This window comes from Brienomyrus brachyistius, chromosome 25 (assembly GCF_023856365.1).
Source record: "Brienomyrus brachyistius isolate T26 chromosome 25, BBRACH_0.4, whole genome shotgun sequence".
Taxonomy (NCBI): domain Eukaryota; kingdom Metazoa; phylum Chordata; class Actinopteri; order Osteoglossiformes; family Mormyridae; genus Brienomyrus; species Brienomyrus brachyistius.
Window position 1 is genome coordinate 4,626,340 of NC_064557.1, and position 19,383 is coordinate 4,645,722.

General features: G+C 44.6%; 1 protein-coding gene across 5 annotated transcripts in view; it reads left to right on the forward strand.

The window, feature by feature from the left end:
- Window positions 1–19,383, forward strand: part of LOC125720292 (leucine-rich repeat and immunoglobulin-like domain-containing nogo receptor-interacting protein 2) — a 227,632-nt gene that overhangs the window by 101,958 nt on the left and 106,291 nt on the right. The window contains exon 1 of one of the 5 annotated variants that reach the window (XM_048995504.1): window positions 8,322–8,460. The exons of 3 other annotated variants lie outside the window; for them this stretch is intronic. In XM_048995504.1, coding sequence (XP_048851461.1) covers window positions 8,418–8,460 — 43 coding nt within the window. In that variant the 5' untranslated portion in view covers window positions 8,322–8,417. Of the gene's footprint in view, window positions 1–8,321; window positions 8,461–19,383 lie in introns of those variants that run through there. One more of the 5 variants, XM_048995509.1, reaches the window with a different exon arrangement.

Here is a 19,383-nt window from a genome sequence, read left to right on the forward strand (position 1 = left end):
CTGCCCCCAAACTTCCACCATCGTCATCAGCTGTCTGCCGTGGACCTGCACCTGGTTTCCTTGAAGGTTAAAGCCCATTGTTTCTTTATATTAAACCTAGACTTTGCTTCTTGGATTGTCAGTTGGGTGATGTTTGTGTGGTTCTTGTCATTGGAGTTTATAATCAGTGGTACTTAAGCTTTACCAAAATAATAAATGTAAATGTAACGTTAGGAACACTTTATACAGTACGAGTGGGCTGTTTCACGACAGTTTATCAGTTTAATTTAAATTTTACTCGTAGCAGATATTTTCAGGTCTGAAGTGTACAGTGGTCTGAGTCACTGTCCTGAAATATGAAGAAATTTGAATGAATATTAATGTTTTCTGTACCATCAAGTGACATTTCACTTGCTGTGAATCCCCAGTTGAAAATGTTCTAGAAGAAGCGATTGTTGGCCATAAATAGCTTAGCCATTGTGCGCTTTGTTCTGTCCTGTTGCACTTGTCAATTCTGTGTTTGAGAGACCGTATGTATCTTTCATGGTGTAAATCATGAAGTTGCAGTAGCACCAACTCAATCCTCAAGGCACAGCTAGTGCCCATAGACATTCTTAATTGCTCTGGAAAATTCTGTGTCATTGTGGGTAAATCAGAGAAAGAGTAATTACTTTGGCCTCTGTATCCTGTTACTGGGCTGACAGATTCATCCTCGCTTCATTGTAACCGCTGACCTTACACAATGTTTTGATCTGCTCCTGAACAGACTGGGTCTCGGGACATGAAATATACAGATGGTATGTTCTAGAATAAATATCTCCTGCCTGCTCAAACAATGAAAAACTATGCTGATGACTTGTCAGACTAGTAGAATAATAATCATATAGTTTGTCTATTCATTTGTTTATTAATCAATTCAACAGAAAATCTGTTCTTTTTAACAACAAGATAATGTCACACTGTTGACTGTTACTGCTGACTGTTAGAAGGGACATAAAATCGATAACCATGTTTGAAAGGTTGTTTGTTTTAATAATGTGTGAGGAACCATCTTTTCTTCCACTGCACCTGTTTTTGTCCATCATACCGCAGTGGAGACTTATGGTTGCGTCAAAGCCTGTTGATTCCCCTGTGATTTCTACCCAGAACCGTGTATGGAATCTCAGCCAATCAGCATTTGCCTGTTCATAGTCTGACGCTACCTTCACTGTTATAGAAGTAACAGAAGAGTGTGCTTATTAACTCCTATCAAATAAAACATATTAATTAACAAATTAATACAAGGCTGTTTGCTCTTTCTAAATGAGTAGCTGCTTTAATTAGACCTGAGCTTTAGGTCCAGTGAGGATTCTGGCCAGGTAACAGATACTATATTACTACATGGAATTCAGGAAAATATGTCTATATTACAAATATGCATTCTGGTTATACAAAAACAAAGTGTACTAATTTAAAATGGGTAGTAACATACTCCAGTACTCCAGTGATGTGCCATTGAGAATGCAGGGTCAGACAGTTCTTCGAGAATTAGGAGTTAACTACCTTGCTCAGGGTTCCAGTTGGTGACATCACTCTGCCAACCACAGCCGACCTTTACACACAGTGGAGATGCAAATCCTTCGCTGGTCGCTAAGCCTGACCCAAGCCAAGTGCTCCATGTCACCAACACGGGGGTCCTAAAGCTCATGGGCACGATGCCATTTTTGGAGAAGATGTGCGAAACATACTGCATATGGTACAGATATGTGATCCGGTGTGGATAAGATGCATGAAGCACACTGCAGATGGTACGGACATGTTATCCGGTGTGAATAAGATGTGTGAAGCACACTGCAGATGGTATGGACACGTGATCCAGTGTGAATAAGATGTGTGAAGCAGACTGCAGATGGTATGGACATGTTATCTGGTGTGAATAAGATGCATGAAGCACACTGCACATGGTATGGACATGTGATCCAGTGTGAATAAGATGTGTGAAGCAGACTGCAGATGGTATGGACATGTTATCTGGTGTGGATAAGATGCATGAAGCACACTGCACATGGTATGGACATGTGATCCGGTGTGAATAAGATGTGTGAAGCAGACTGCAAACGGTATGAATATGTTATCCGGTGTGAATAAGATGAATGAAGCACACTGCAGATGGTATGGACATGTGATCCGGTGTAAATAAGATGCGTGAAGCAACTGCAGACGGTATGGACACGTGATCCGGTGTGATTAAGATGTGTGAAGCACACTGCAGACGGTATGGACACGTGATCCAGTGTGAATAAGATGTGTGAAGCAAACTGCAGATGGTATGGACACGTGATCCAGTGTGAATAAGATGTGTGAAGCACACTGCAGAGGATATTTACATGTTATCCGGTGTGAATAAGATGCGTGAAGCACACTGCAGACGGTATGGACACATGATCCAGTGTGAATAAGATGTGTGAAGCACACTGCAGATGGTATGGACACGTGATCCGGAGCACCTTGGTGCCCCAGGGAAGCGCCAGGGAGAATGGTTGCAAAACGCTAGATGGATTGGTTGAAGGATGATATGTAGCGTGGTGGCATGGACCCAGCGGACGCCCTGGACCACAACAAGTGGAGATGAGTGTGCATCTAAGAAGACACTGCACAGGAGCAAGGAAAAATAAGAAAAGGACTTTTCCATCCACAGGATTTCATCTGGCAGCCATCCAATCACAGACACCCGCTGAGACACTCTGCCCCATACATGACTTACAGTAAAACATTTGCTAAGCCTATGTTATTCCTGGCCCCATTACTGCTCCTATTAGATCTCTTCAGATTCAGTATCATGCAGATACTGTTGAAGGGGCTCATGGACTTGAACTGGCAACCTTTAGCGTGCAAGGACATCTTTTTGACTGCTGCTCCATTGGCAGTATGTTAGCCAGTGAACTCCCCTGGTTTGTGCACGTGTGCCTGATTTGCCCAGTGAACTCCCCTGGTTTGTGCACGTGTGTCTGATTTGTCCAGTGATCTCACCTGGTTTGTGCACGTGTGCCTGATTTACCCAGTGAACTCCCCTGGTTTGTGCACATGTGCCTGATTTACCCAGTGAACTCCCCTGGTTTGTGCATGTGTGCCTGATTTGTCCAGTGACCTCACCTGGTTTGTGCACGTGTGCCTGATTTACCCAGTGAACTCCCCTGGTTTGTGCACGTGTGCCTGATTTGTCCAGTGAACTCCCCTGGTTTGTGCACGTGTGCCTGATTTGTTCAGTGACCTCACCTGGTTTGTGCACGTGTGCCTGATTTACCCAGTGAACTCCCCTGGTTTGTGCACGTGTGCCTGATTTACCCAGTGAACTCCCCTGGTTTGTGCACGTGTGCCTGATTTGCCCAGTGAACTCCCCTGGTTTGTGCACGTGTGCCTGATTTGCCCAGTGAACTCCCCTGGTTTGTGCACGTGTGCCTGATTTGCCCAGTGAACTCCCCTGGTTTGTGCATGTGTGCCTGATTTGTACCTTAGAGGTTGTTAAATATTTGTCTATGCATTGCTGCTCAAAACTTGTCCAGTGAAGCAAATAATTAACTTTTTTGTTTTCTTTTCATTATTATGGAACGATAATTGTATGGCTAAGGATGACAATGGCTAAAATATACAGATGGAAAATTACCATTTATGGTTAATTCATCAGTGGTGAATTTCAGATGATAGAATGGGAGGCATGTTTAACTCTCACTATAATATAAGCATGATTTAGCACATTTTAAGTGCTGTATTACTGCAGTGATTTCCCATGTAGCATCATTGAAACTCGCTGTTATTACAGTTCATCAAATTGTCTGCTGATATTAAGCTGTTCCAGAACTGTGCTGGTTCATTATGACATCAGCTTAAGGCTTTCAGCCAGTGGTGTGAAGTTACAGTGAATGTTTTATATATAAAAAATTGTCCGACTCCAATGATATAATACACTAGCTACTCTTAACACAAGAATGGATGAACATGTGCATTTATTACTGCAGTTAAAGTAAGGGAGTGTTAATACTGTTCAGCTGCAGCAGCAGACACAGCTCAGTTTGACCAGACATTTCGGGTCCCAGAGTGCCTGGGATGCAGTGGCTTGTCCTTTTATAGTGAATGAATACAGCATTATGCTTGGATAATGCATACATACTGTAATACATACTCTAATGACACTGTCTTCTGTCTCTGGATAGCCTGCGATCATTGACAGAACAAATGGATTCTAAGTTTGTATTACAAAAATCTACAGCAGAATATACAAGTGTCTGTGATCTGGAACTCAAAAGAAGTTGGGTCAAGCCCAGTGTGACAGTGATGCAGAACATGGACGTGAATTAACAACAGAGCGGCACAAGCACAATGAATTCATATTTCAGAACAGCCGAGTCAGAATCCTGGGCTGAAACGCTGTTGCATATTCTGAAGCAAGATGTCCCAAAAATATACATCAAATAAACCCCAGAAATATGCCAACCTTTTATAGAGGAAAGGGCCAAAATACCTCTTCACAGCTGTTTACGTAATTCCTCTCTGGCTGTGAATTCAAGCAGACGTGAGTAATGCTCAAAATAGGGCAGCGGAAGCTGGACAGACGAGCTCAGGGTATCCTGAGGTTAAAAAATATATAAATAGCACATGCCATGCATCTGTAAGTACTGTGCTGAAATTACTAGCTCTCTGAAATATAAACTTGAGCAATACACATGTCAAGCCCTGATCGTTCCGATCCCCCTGTGTGCCACGCCCCCTCGTTTACCCCGTGTGGAATCCCTGTATGGAATCCCTGTATGGAATCCCTGTGCGGAATCCCTGTATGGAATCCCTGTGTCATCAGCCGATGCTAGTCGTGTTGATTAAGTCGGTGTATTTAAGTGAGTGTCTGTGATGGTTTCCCCAGTCCTGCTCATTAACGTGGTAATGTCTCCACGTCACCCATGCCAGTTGTATTCCGAGTGTTCCTTCCCCAAATAAGTCCTACGTTTCCTTGACACTCTGGATTCCTGCCCCTCATTTCCTGCTTCGTGCCCGCGATCCACCACAACATTACTGTTTTGCCAGGGTCTCAAGTGACATGGCATGGTATGGAATTTTAGTGAATACATCAGATAGCTGAAACATCTAAAGCATGTGAAGCAACTTGGTTGGAGCATGAGCTGTGGGGGGCTGACGGTCAGCCGGGGTGAGTACCTACTCACAGCACTCTGAGGAGTGGAAGATCATGAGTTACTGACAGGGATTCCCGCAGCAAAGTCTTGTCAATGGCAGTGTGGTACAAACCAACAGGAGGGCAGGAGTATTTGGTCATGACGAGCAGAGCATGGATCCCCGCTGTGAATGCACCTGCATAATCAGAGGCCAGTCAGAGTGCCCGTGCTGGGGCCCCTCCATCACCGGAAGTCCCTACAATGAGTACGCAAGCATCTGAACTGGAAGTCAGAGTAGTTCTGTGACAACATAAAATATTTATGTTTCGGTATTGATACTAACTTACGGAGGCAAAGAATTTTTTTTTATTGTTTTTTTGAGATAACACGATAATGATATGATAAAAATGTTTGGTATAAACAGACCTTCACAGCCTCTTTCAAATCTGCACATGCTGTCTGAATTCTTGTGGGTTATTCCAGTAAGTGAACGTGCAGCGCTGTTCACAACATACAAAGTGAGCTTCAGATACCAATGCAAACTGTCCATTAGCTGCAAGCCATGGTCTGAATTATATTATCTTCAGATAATGGCATTAAAATAATAATTGCAAGCACTCTTCTCAGCCAATTTTCAATTTAAATAATTTTTGGTATTTTTTCCTAAAGAGGGGGAAACATTCTCAGATATTTTGTTTTTCAACCACGCCCCCCCCCCCCCCCCCCCCTCCTAGTTTCCATAATGGATCTGAAATAAGCGGCTTCATGTCAAAGAAAAATGTTTTTAACGACATCATCCGTGTCATAGTCAAGCAGATCAGTTCAAAGAAAATGTCAAAAAAGCAGGTCAGACGATGTTTTGTCTTTTTTCGTATTTAGCCTGCATATGAGAATGTATAACACTGCTATGGAGAAGTATAATTAAGTTTCAGCTTTTCTCAAAATGCAAGTATTGCACTTGTTTTCAAAACTCCGGTACCACAGTATTTTTCAGTACTGGCTCACTGTACAGACCTACCTTGGGGCGCGGAAAGAAGGTTGTCTGGGCTGATGAATCCTGTTTTCTGTTGCATTGTTGGATGATCAGCTACATGCCAAGCACCTGTGGGATGCACTGGACCAGCAAGTCTGATCTGCGGCTATGCATGCAGCCCAAAACGCAGCCAGGCTCGATGCACAGTCTTGTGATGGTGGATGTGATGTTTCGCCTCATCTCTGTATATATTCCATGTCTATAAACCATTTCGAAGAAGAGGAGGTTCTGATTTTCCTGCTAGGAAGAGCTTGTCCCCACTGTAAAAGCTTCCCCTATACAAAGGCTCCATTATATTCCGAAGACAAACATAGGTATTATGATAATACCGTCAGAGGCATAAAACACACTATCTGAATAAAATCTGTAACATACAAACTAATCCATGGTAGCATAACTAGCCACTAAAGACATTTTGATTAATTCTGCGCAGAATCTAATGATCTAAAAATATATCAGTTTGATGCAAGAAAGTGTAACTATTTTCCTGCAGGATGCCAAGTAATTCATATCTGAATATTTAAACACTTTTGCTAGCTGAATGACTCTGGCATGGATTAAATAAGTCCGTAGAGTACGTTAAAAGGTTACACAAACGCTACTCTTTTCATTGAATTTGTGGCTTCCGCAGGCTGGTGATTTAATGCTCAGGGCCCTTGTGTGTCTGTTCACAACTTGATCCTCAGGGCGTGGGAGCTTTGAAAGGACCTGTGGCATTTTAATACAGCCCTTGAGATGCGACGGGTGGGCAAAGCAACTGACAGTGCTACCTTTTGGCTCTCTGGATGAAATGAGCTCAGGTAAAAAATGGAAGGCAGACCAGTGCTCTTCCTAGCTCTGTTAAGACACAAGAAGTTTGCTTCCTCTTAGAGGTGAGTAGGGGGCCCAAAAACACTCTGTTGCCTCCCTTTGTTTAAATATAGATAGTCATCTGCTAATTAAATAATGTCATTAATGAAGCATTGTCTGTAAGTCTGGCACTGCAGCGATTGTTTACTCCAACATCTAAGATTATGCTTCTTAAGCAAGCAGCTGTTCCAGTGCATTGGCACGGTAAGCATAGGGCCTGCTGCAGTTCCTGTCAATTTACCACGGTAAATATGACGTGTGTCAGTCCCCGGACACACTTCTGTCTGTAATGGATTGCCCAGTTTACCCAATTTGTAAGCTCAGAAGTTCCGTTTAGTTGGTTTTAAATTTATGGCAACCGACACGAAAAGCTGCTCCTTGGGGCGGGCGTAAGGAAAATTCTGCCCTCAGCGAATCGTTGTGCGGAACTAAAGGAAACATAAATGAAGGCCAGGCTACATGTTGGTGGCTGAACGCGGCACATGCTGTGTGCCAGGCGTGCAAAGCAAGTCCACATGCCACACTGAAAATGCCGCTACAGGACTTTAAGGATCAGCTCACCTCACAAAACATTGTCTTTGAATGCTATGTTCTCCGTAAAGCTAGCTTTGCTCATAGTATTTTAGCCCTTGCTTTTAAAGGACAGCAGGTTACTCTGCAAGAAAGCATTCTAAATGTGTGTGTTCTAAACGTGTGCATTCTAAATATTCTAAACATGTGTGTTCTATATGTTCTAAACGTGTGTGACCCCAACAGATGTTTCTTAATACTAGTTCTCTCACTGAGCTTTTTCTTGACACTCAAAGGACTGAATGAGACACCTCGTAGGTTAGCATGTGCGAGCTGTTGTGTTTCTGCTTTATATGTCAAGCAATGGCCTGCAACTAACACAGCATTGAAGAATTGCTGTAAACCAATAAGCATATGCTGCTGATTCTCCTATTCATAGGGACTGTAATAGCTGTAAATGCCAGGCATGTAGACTAAGGAAGAGTTCATTGCTTTACTATCACTAACACCTTGTGCAATTCCCTCCTCCTCCAACCTCCTCTCAAATTAATATTTGTTGCTTGCATATTGTCCTTAGCTTAACAGATTGTCTGCGTCACAAGGTAAGAATCCCGTGAAAGGCAAGAAATGAAGGTGGCCATTGAATGACTACCCGATATTTTCTATACACAAGAGCTCAAGGACACTTTAAGTAAAATGAATGCCAGGCAATTAACGTCAACGAGGAGGGAGCATTTGGGTGGAGGCTGTGTCAGCATTAAACTTTGGGGGGGGGGGGGGGGGGGGGCGGGAGGTGCAGGACGGCGTAAAGAGCAGAGAGGCTCTTATGTACAAAGGCAAGGCGACATTCTCTAAGGGTACAAAGCATTTAGATCAATGCGGTTTAGGGGGATGGATCCTGAGAAATGGGGAATCTCTCACTTCAAGGACTGACTGGAACTCCGCTGGGTGAGTATCCGCGTCATGGAGGGAACACTTTCCATTGCTGAGCTTTTATCTTTAGGCTAAATGTAGCCACTAGGGAGGCTAACTTCAGACTGCATAGAAAAACAATGGCACTACTGGGTTGACAATAGAGGAATGTACTTAGTAGCTAATTATGTGTATAATGCCAGACGATGCAAGGGAACATCCAAAAAATGAAACCGATCATTGATCATACTGTATGGAAAAGAAAGACAAAGGGGATAATTTGCCAAAGCTAACTTTGTAAGAAACTATGTTACAGAAATGTAAGGGAAACAGCCGTCTTGCTAGCTGAGGCTAAATCTATGAGACGCGCTGAATGATATATTGACATTAATATGAAAACATTGTACATTTTACGCCATTAATCACCGCTGAATGCAGTTGGCTAGCACGTTCATTTTCAGAATGACAATCAAAAGTAACGTGTAATTTAACTCTTGTGGTTCACCCTGTCCAAAACTGTTGTACCATAATCAAAGCAGTGATGGTTCTCAGATCAGCAGTCTAGAGCTACATGCAAAAGGTGAAAAGCAATATCTCAATGTTCCTCGCAGTCTGCAACACCAACGTATAGCTTGACTGAAATTACTGTGACCTTAAAAAACGCAATTACTTCCGATGCATTCATATACATTTTCTGAGTGTATAACAGGCTTTTTTCAGTGCAAGAAGGAAGATGGAGTTCATTTCTTAAAATAGCTGTGAAAAACACTTGAGGCATTATATTCAAGACGAAACAGCCGTTACACAAGCTGGCTTCCCTTGCTTTGTCGCCATTGGCCTAAAGTGCACCCTGAACTGGAAAGTGGGTCATTTCTGTCCATAATGAGGCTGTGGGGCTTTACAATCCTTTCGTTGAGATTTTTTTAATGTCAAAATATGTCACAAAGAAATATACCACACCGCCTCTCAAATGTCACTGCTGAAACAGGCTTAACTAAGTGCAGAGTGTGCTGTCCTCCACTTAAGATAAAAAGACAAATGTATAGTAAATAGTGGGAACAAAAGGGAAGGACTGAGGGTTAGGGCATCCTCCGGATAAAGAGCGGAAGGTTTTGAAGTTTGTTTTGAATGCCGCTTACATCTTACATGCTCCAGGGCTCTTTGAGATGAAAAACAGCTGGAAAAAAACACTCGGAGAGGTTTTATTGTAAATATGAAGAAAGATGCAGATGCAGGGGGACGCGCATCAACGTATCAGAAACAAAGGAAGAACCTTTGAGATGTCCAGCGCAATTTTTTTTCAGAATTATTTACCTATTTAGAATCAGCTTGAGTCTCTAATCAGTCTAATACTGCTCTAGCATTAACACTGACGGGAATTTCCTCCCATGCTCATAGTAAGTGCATGACGATTATTATATGTACTGTAGCAGTGTGTGCAGGCCACAGAGACAGTTGTGGGAGTTTTCGCTATGGAAAGTAGAGAGTGGCCGGCTGTCAGTGTCAGATCCATTTGGTTATGCCTGCAACCCTGTTGAGATGCTCCTGTGAAGGAGGAAGACAAAAGTCTCTGTTCCTTCAAGTTCCCAGCTGTAAGTGGAGCGAAAAACTCTCAGCGTTGCGTTTAAACTAAAAATGTCCAGAGTCAGTGCAGGAGCCTCCATTAGCTGTTCAAACGATAAACCCACGAAATGTAACACTGGAGAAAATGCTGCTTTCCGTAGAAATTTATTACAAGGGATGTTCTACTGACGCAGAAACTGGGAGTTGAGTTTGGGAACAAAAACAGGGCTCACAAAGTAAGACAGCAGAGCTAAGGAGCGGTGCGTCTTCCCACGCGTCGCACGGCAGACGTCCTACAGCAGCATTGCTTCAGCCCCTCTGACTCAACTATTGTGTCTTTTCCAGGCATGTTTTACTGCATTTCATGTTGTTTGTACACTTGCGTGGCTGAACTACATTTACATTTTGTAGCTTTGGCATCACTGTCACTTGCTACAACTTAAATTTATTATTTTTCTTCACCAATTTCAACAGTGATTGCCAGTCACATTCTCAAGGTTTCACAAGCAGGCCCTTCCATGGGATGTAAACCAAGAACCTTTATTCTTATTCCCTACACTGTATACTTACTCTGCTTTATAGACAGAGGTACGTCCATGCAGAAGAACAGAAACTAGCTGGTATGTATTACTCATGGCGGTGGCCTCAAGAGGGATCAATGAAGGAGAGATGAAGCGATAGCAGCAGTGGAGGCCATCTTGAAAAACGTGGGAATGATGTGCATTGCGCCTGTTGAACGCCTGAAACAGAGAAAATAGATTTTTTTGGATGCATCTCAGATTCAGCCAAACTGGAAAGTTTAAGATGTTGCCCTTCCAGTTGTGTGGAGGAACTGCAGCGTATCTGCGTTCCTTTGGGTTGCCATTTTTTGGGTCCCTAACACTGTCACGAGGACAGCAGCCAGATGAGCAAAAGAAAAAAATGAGTGATTTCGTATTACGGGGCTTCCCCAAGGGAGTCACGGTTGGGGGAGAGCGAGGGCTTAATTGTGAGTCGTGGGGGTTTGTAACGCACCGATGCATTCACACAAGAGGCTCGCTTTTAATCACCGACTTGTAGTGGTTCTCTGTCAGACTGCTGTTCGCGGTCCAACATTGATTAGCATATTTCTGGCATACAAGGCTTTCACTAAAAAGGCCCCTCATCTAACTTTGTTTAATAAAATTTTACCAGCGCTACCCCCCTGGCAACACCCCCCCTTGGCCCCCCCCCGACCGCGTTAATGCTGGTGTGAAAAGGCTACCTGAAACACTGCCAGCTTAACCAGGCACTGTTTTCGGCTTGTGTCTGTTCATGTCCCACTACTCCGGAACAAAGCCCCCCCTTCCGGGCGTTTCCGTGCTGGGTGGGCAGATCGGGGTCGAGCCCAAGCTCCCACGCTACACTCCACACCTCAAACGCTCCCAGTACGTTCCGGCCATACTGGCATGAGCACCGTTTTAAGTCTTTGAGTGTTTTTTATTGCCGTCATGATTTATTTGGCTCATGACTAGTGGTGTTTGGAAACAAATATCAAACTGATGAATGCTGTCTCTCTGTAGCGGAGAGAGCGGTTAGATCTCACAGACACGTGCCTGGATTAGCAGAATTTCTGAAGCGTACTGCATTCGAAAACACACAAGGCTGAAGCAGCTCAGTCCAAACGCAGATAGAATACACTAGCATTGTTTTGTATTATTATTCTTCTTATTATTCTAATGTATAAGTTTTGGGGGTCTGTACTTAGCTTACATTTCTGTATTTAACTGTCTTTTGAGAACATGTACATCGAGGAATGAGAAAATAGTCTGAATTGAGCATTAAAGTGCAGAAATGTATGTACTCTGATGGGCTGCCGGGCTGCAAAACACTCAGTTCAGTATATTTACATCAAAAATAATAATAATGAGCTACTGATTATGCCTGTTAAAGCTCCAGCAAGCTGAAGGGTCCATTTCAAACATGACTTTCCCGCCACCATCTGTTACTGCTTTTCTTCCCCTCCTCCTGTCCTTTCACTTCGCTCTTATCACGTGTGGGATGAAAGCATGTAAATATTGGCACATCTACTTTCGAGTTCAAGTTTGTCATTATTACTGTACAAAACAGCAATGAAAAAACAAGCCGTTTAGTTGACAGGAATATTCGTGTATCTGCTGCTGAGGTCGATAGCCTTCTGGAATTTCCTCTTGTATCTGTAGCATAACGTGGCCTAACCTGGCCCCATCATATTGGGCTCGAGCGTGTGCGTATATGTGTGTGCGTGTGTATGTGACAGTGCATGTGTGAGTGTGTGTGTGTATGCGTGTGAGCGTGTGTGTGTGTGCATGAGCGTATGTTTGTGTGTGTCTGTGTGTGTGAGCGTATGTGTGTCTGTGTGTGCGTGTGTGTGTGAGTGTGTGTGTGCGTATGTGTGTGTGCGTGTGTGTGTGTGTGACAGTGCATGTGTGAGTGTGTGTGTGTATGCGTGTGAGTGTGTGTGCATGAGCGTATGTTTGTGTGTGTCTGTGTGTGTGAGCGTATGTGTGTCTGTGTGTGTGTGTGACAGTGCGTGTGTGAGTGTGTGTGTGTATGCGTGTGAGCGTGTGTGTGTGACAGTGCATGTGTGAGTGTGTGTGTGTATGCGTGTGAGCGTGTGTGTGTGTGCATGAGCGTATGTTTGTGTGTGTCTGTGTGTGTGAGCGTATGTGTGTCTGTGTGTGCGTGTGTGTGTCTGTGTGTGTGAGCGTATGTGTGTCTGTGTGTGCGTGTGACAGTGCGTGTGTGTCATCGCGTCTCCATGGGATTCCTCTGCACATTCTCGTTTCCCCCAAGATGCACGGTTTAGGTAACTCAGGAGACTCTCGCTTAGGTCGTCCCTCGTTTCTGTGACTTGCTTTGGCCTGGTATAGATGCAACATGTTGTTGATCTGATTATTTACATTTGCATGCATGTGAGGTAAATAGCCCATTACAAACATATGGCTGTGCAGGTGTCGATTAGGCATAAGTGTAACTAGGCTGAGCTTCTGGTGAATGTCCAGGTCCAAAGGTATGCAGTACAGAACCTAATAAGATTATAGCCATTATAGTAATTTTATTGCTATTGTTTCTGTGTTGAATCTCTTTGAACAGGCCTTTAGTGATACCCCACTGCATGTTCGTTAGCACACATGGATACCGATCTCTCACAAACACAGGCAGGTGTCCTAGTCTCACCTAAGCCGAAATGCTGTGCATGGCTGAGTGACACGGGATGCAGACACCCCCATTTTGTGGCTTAATTACTGTCTGTAGAGGCCCCACATGCCTCCTGATCCATAGCACCCTTTGTCTCCCTGATTCGCGATTTCCCTGATATGTTTAACTCCATTATGACTGAGTGCCTATCAGCAAAGAGTCTCTGTCCAGCTTGCAAGCGTCTCACACGCTTCCCTTGTGCTGACAAACGCCTTCAGATAAATTAACTGAAATTTCCCCAGCTATATATGGGGCAACGCCACTGTCGAGTGTGCGACTCTGTGATCTGTGGTGGACTGGCGTTTTGTGTCGTGATTGTGTCTCATCTTTCATGGGCTCAGTGGACGCAACGGGATAGGTATGGATGGATGGATAGATAGATAGATAGATAGATAGATAGATAGATAGATAGATAGATAGATAGATAGATAGATAGATAGATAGATAGATCAAAGAAAGGACAGACTTGACTAGACTAACTGATGGTATCATATAGACACGAAAATGGCAGCTTAGCACAAAACAAGGTACATAAGTGACGCTTAATTGCACCCAGAGCAGTACACAGCCTTGGGCATCTTCTCCAATGCCTGAAGGATCAGCTTCATCTCAGGCGCAGGCGAATGATTGGATGATAGACTCCATGAGGCCATCCCTTTGGGTTCCCTTTCCAGGGGTCTGTGGGACCTTCAGCGAGATTCATTGTGATTTAATGTTTATCGGGAAAATTCTGAAAACATCGCTTTTGTCTGAGTGGACAGTTGATGTGGGCGGGGTTTGCCATTCCCCATCCCAGGAGCTTGATTTACGTTCTGTTTTTCCACAGTTAAGCAGCTGATCTTCCCCTAATTGAGCTAATTTGCACCTTTCTCTCAGTACTGGGTTATTAAACTCTTAAAGGACCCTGCTGGCAACGGCCCAGCCATGCTATCGCCAGGAGTCATGTGACTTAACGGCCAAACTAGTCTCATTGTCACATGATGGCTGCCGCACGCACTGAGGCCAGGCTGAAAATGCCCCTTTGATGTGCAAGAAAGACTAATGAAATATAGAACTTGTGCTAATGGTGCAGCATTTTTGGCATTTGTGCAGCATATCAAAATGCAGTAAACTGCTCTGAGGCAAAAAGAATTGTGCTGTTGTTTGCAGTTACAAATATGAATTTCTTCGGCTTTGAAGGGCAGAAAAAATTGTCTTTTGTTGGCTGGCAGTTTCTTGGCCTTTTCAGTGGATCCTAAACCTCGTTTTTCGGGAAACTTGTGGTTTCTGCTGTTAAGCACTATTTTTCTGGTATCATATTTTGCTTTTTATGTCCTATTAGAAAACCCTTTGACTTTGTACCTGGGTAGTTTTTTATTATGATTAAATTTGCCAGCCGTTTATCTCTCTACTGGCTCACCTATTAAAAGCCCCTTATTTATGTAGGAGCATTAGCCGTAATGTTAGCATAAGCCAAACATGCTTCAGTGCACTTTATTATTGTCATTATCCTTCCCAGCTACTGCTGTACATTTCAGAGTAAATCAGCACTAAATTTTATAATATTTATTGTTCTTTAGTCAAAGTACACTCTATATTGATGGTAATCTGTCATATCCAGCCTCTGATGGCTATGTGCATATTCACCTCATAACCACATATCCAGCACAGTCCAGTTTAGAAACCAGTAAGTTTTTTGTGCTGGGAAGGCCTTCACCGACCCAAACCCCACCCTCCTCACCCCGCCCTTTACTCTCCCTCCCCCCCTCGCCCCACCCCTTATCCTCATTTGCCCCGCCCCTTATCCTCCTTTGCCACGCCCCTTATCCTCCTTCGTCCCGCCCCTTATCCTCCTTCGCCCCGCCCCTTTCCTCCTTCGCCCCGCCCCTTCACCTTACTTCCTTTTCCTGCCCATCTCCCCACCCCTTCCCCTCCCTCCCCCCGCCCCTTTCCTCCTTCGCCCCGCCCCTTTCCTCCTTCGCCCCGCCCCTTCACCTTACTTCCTCTTCCTGCCCCCCCTCACACCACCCCTTCCCCCCCCTCCCCCCCTCACCCCACCCCTTATCCTCCTTCGCCCCACCCCTTCACCTTACTACCTCTTCCTGCCCCCCCTCACCCCACCCCTTCCCCTCCCTGCCCCTCCTCTCCCCACCCTTTCACCTCACTCATGCTCCCCCCCCAATGGATGAATAAGTTCACAACTTAAGTGTAAGAACAGCAGATTTTACAATAACAGTTTGCATTCATAGACTCAGCACCCAGGGGCAAGTTTTTCTAAATGGTTGCTGTTTTGTCCTCCATGTGCTGTGTTCCCCTGCCTGTTTGGGCCAGCGTATACAGGGGCATCCCTGGGGGGCTTTCTGGGGAATTGTGGTTCCGATTTCCAGATCGGGGGAGAAGATGGGGCGAGATAAAGCAGTATAGCTTCTTAATGCCCCCCCCCCCCCCCGCTTGGAATGGGAATGCTGCTCCATGGGGAAAGAGACACCACAGCAGTCTCTCGGGGGAGGGGATGGCGGCAGGTGAGCCTGGGAGGGGGGCAGGGCTGTGCTGTTGTCAGGTGGCTGTATCTGCACTTTGAAGACATTAACCTGTGTTCAGCCTTAGGGCCGAGCTGGAGGAGTTTGTTTGAGGCTCAGTCTTTGTGTGCATGTGGGGGGGGTGGGGGTGTGTCGTCACAGGAATCGGACGACTTGCCCTCATGCACTATCAATGCTACACATATAAATCTTCCTTCCTCTGTATCATGCATTTGCTAGACTGGATGCCCCCAGTAGTAACCCCCCCCCCACCCAGCATGCTCTCTGCTTTTGTTGAATGCAGACAGACCAATGTGTTAGATGGCTGCACTCAAAGCTCAGGAGCCACATCTGGGTCCAGCTCTCTGAGTACAATGCAGCTGTGCGCTATCAGTATGATAAGCATGTGCCCTATCAGCCATTAGGGTCGACATCCCTCATTGCAGCTGCTGTGCTGGCTATTTATTTTCATGTCTATTTATTGTATTGTATTGAATCTGTTCTCTGCTGTGTTGTGTGCTGCTGTATGTTGAGGTAAATACTGCTAAGATTTCAAACACATCTTACTCGGCTCAACAGCTAATTTCCAGGGTCAGTAGGTGTGCTTGAGCAGGGAAATCTGCAGACTGTGTCTCAGATTCGCATTCCAGGACCGGAACTGAAGAACCCTCGACTTTCCCACACTGGAGAGATGCATCTCTTCCATTCCTCTGAACCCCTTGAGAGCTTCCCTTCCTCTTCTTTCTCCGCTCTCCTTGGTGAAATCAGAGACCAGAAACTCTAGCTCTTCGCTCCTGAACCCTTATTCGGCCAGCGGCTCTGCTTATAGCCTGGTGTCTCTCCCGAGGGCTCTGTGGGGATTCCCTCACACGCGTCTGCCCCTGGTGCCCCCCTACAGTATATTATGGTACCTTACTGCCTCAGGGCTTGTGCTGTCTCTCGCTCAGCTTTAGCCATTAGCCCCTTTCCTGAATTTTCTGACTGATGGATCACTTCAAAAGATGAGTTAGGTTTAAAACGCGAAAAATCATTTTTTAAATATGACCACCTGACCGTTACCTTGGTATGAAAATTAGAATAGATACTGATGGTGCTACAGTATTTTTAATATTGTTTGACGTATGGACAGTTGTTTTGAGTGCTCGGGCTCCTTGGGGACTCTGAGGCAGTCCAGGTTTCTGCTCCCTCTGAGCTGCCTGCCGGACATTCTACACTTTTGCTCCCTGTGAGCAAAAATGTGGACTTTCTGGAAGGTCCTCATGGACTGGATTGAGAAACATTGCTCTAGGTGACAGGAGGACAGAGCGCCTTCCAGAGACTGAGGTTCATCTAGAGAGTTGTGCATGACATCGCCTGCCCTGTGTGCTGATACGCACATAAACAGGGTCTTTTCCCAGACTTATAGACTGTAAATTACAGCCAAACTCAAAGTTGCAGAACCATAAAGTAGCAGAAGTGCAGAGCAGCAGGAAATTCTTCAGTGAGCTCATTACTGAATTCATTTTTTTTTAATTGATTAGTTGATATGAAGTTGAAGATTCCACAGCATCTTTATTAAAATGAGTATAGTGTGATATAGCAGAACTTGGGTTCTCTTCCATAATCACGCACTCGGTTGCGCTCACAAGGGCTCACCCTTTAAATATAGTCTCTGTCCATCTCTCCTCACCTTTTTAAAAGGCGGGTCTAACAAGCGGCCGCTTTGAAGCTTGCATGAACTCGTGGTGATGCTCGCTTATCCAACGCATGTCCTGCTGTCCTATTCTATTCTACAGTCATAAAAAGCTGTGCTGTTTGATCAGCCTTTACCAGAACCTATGGAGATCGCTTACCGTTTGTTATATATGGGTCGTGTCTCTTTGCTTCTTCGTTGGGAGGATTAGTGTGTACAGCAGCGTGTTTTGTATCGTTTTGTGTTGTTGCGTTATGGAGGTCCTATTTCAGCCTGAGAAGTGCTCATGGCCACCCGCTCCTCAGCGCAGAACCATCACTCCCGCCTCCAAGTGCTCTCAGGCCAATTATGAGCTGATCGAACCCAGAGGCGCCCATAGCGACATCACCTCCTTCAATTACCCACCAAATAGCATGGATACCCCCACCATATTCTATAAAGTAGTATCATTAGTAAAAGTGACTATGTATTATACTGTATTTTGAAATGGTCTCATTTTACTCAGAGCCACAATGATTTCATAATAAGAATTTTTCCTGCTTTATTTTAGTACCGGTTACCTGTGGGCTTGGGGCTTGACATGAGGTACTATGGTGTTTAAGCACAAGGATGTCTGACCACAAGGACACAGGTACTTAACCGGAGTTACTCTGGTAAATTACCTGGCCGCATTAATGGATAAGAGTCAGGACTGCAGTGAGTCTCTTTTTCCCTCTGATTGATTACACTCATTAGTGGCCCAGTTTCTGTAAAGCAGCACTATCTAATCTTAGCGGTCTTTCAGCCAGATTTACACGTATGCACACGGCAGGCCCCAGCCATTTCATCTGTGAGTCGTATTCTGACTATTACAGTTTCATTCTCCAGACTTCTGACATGCCAGTTTGAGGGCTATACTGTATGCTGAGAGGGCACTGGGAGATGAACAGCTTCAGTTTGCTTAAATCTCAGTGAAATCTCATGTTTTACTGATGGTAAAATCGAGTCCTCCAACACCCCCCCACCACACACACACTCACAAATATTTGTGGGGACCATCCATTCATCTTCATATTCAAAAAACCGAAATCCCAGCAATGACAACCTTAACCCCTACCCAGCCCTAACCTTAACCATTAATAACCAATCGAAATATGAGACTTTTTGCATTTTTTATTTTTTGATTGCAGTCACAGATTTAAAAAAAAATGAAATTTCCCTTTGTGGAGACTGAAGAAATTGTCCCCACAACTTCAAAATAGCAGTTTTTTTATAATATTCTGGAGACATTTTGTCTAATTAGAGAACACTGTCCGTATGTTGCACTTTTAATCGCACAGTACTGTATATGTTCTGTATACAGCAGCATTTATACATGGTAGCCAGGAGGCACCGGAGCACATTACACTGCACAGACAGGGCTGACACAGGGAGTAACTCAGCTCAGTAATCAGCTCACTGCTTCAGGGCTGCGATCCCAATCTAAACCTGTCTCTGCCTATGAAGCCCTGCTATGCTTGTCCTGGGTTTTCACTGGATGTTGCAGTATGCATCCTCAGCTTAAACACTCAAAATGCTGAAACGGGGATATAAAGTGTGTCTGTTTTAATGAGCCGCCCATGTGCTTCCTGTGATAGGCCGCTAATCACTGTAGTACTAATGTGGTGAGTGTGAGAGTCATCTGACCATTGCATCTCTCCATACTGCTCATTTTCTCTTCTACTGCTTCATCTTTCCTTTCATGTGATGTTGACATCCCTACTTTGCCCTGAACCATGACAAACTGACTTCCTATCCAAACTTTCGGTGACACGGTTCTCTGTGCGTCCCCAACAGAAAGGCAGCATATACTGCTTATTAAAAATGTATGATGGGTATTACAAAAGAATATTAGCTTCCTCTAGAAAGTTAGGCTCCACTACAAAACTGCCCAATAACTTGTGATGTTCCTCCGTGGTCTTGTCTGCGAGAGCCTGATGTGACTTGCCAGGTCAAACCTCCCTGACGTCTGTGACAGGCTTCTTCTGAAGCCTTGGGGAGAGCTCAGGG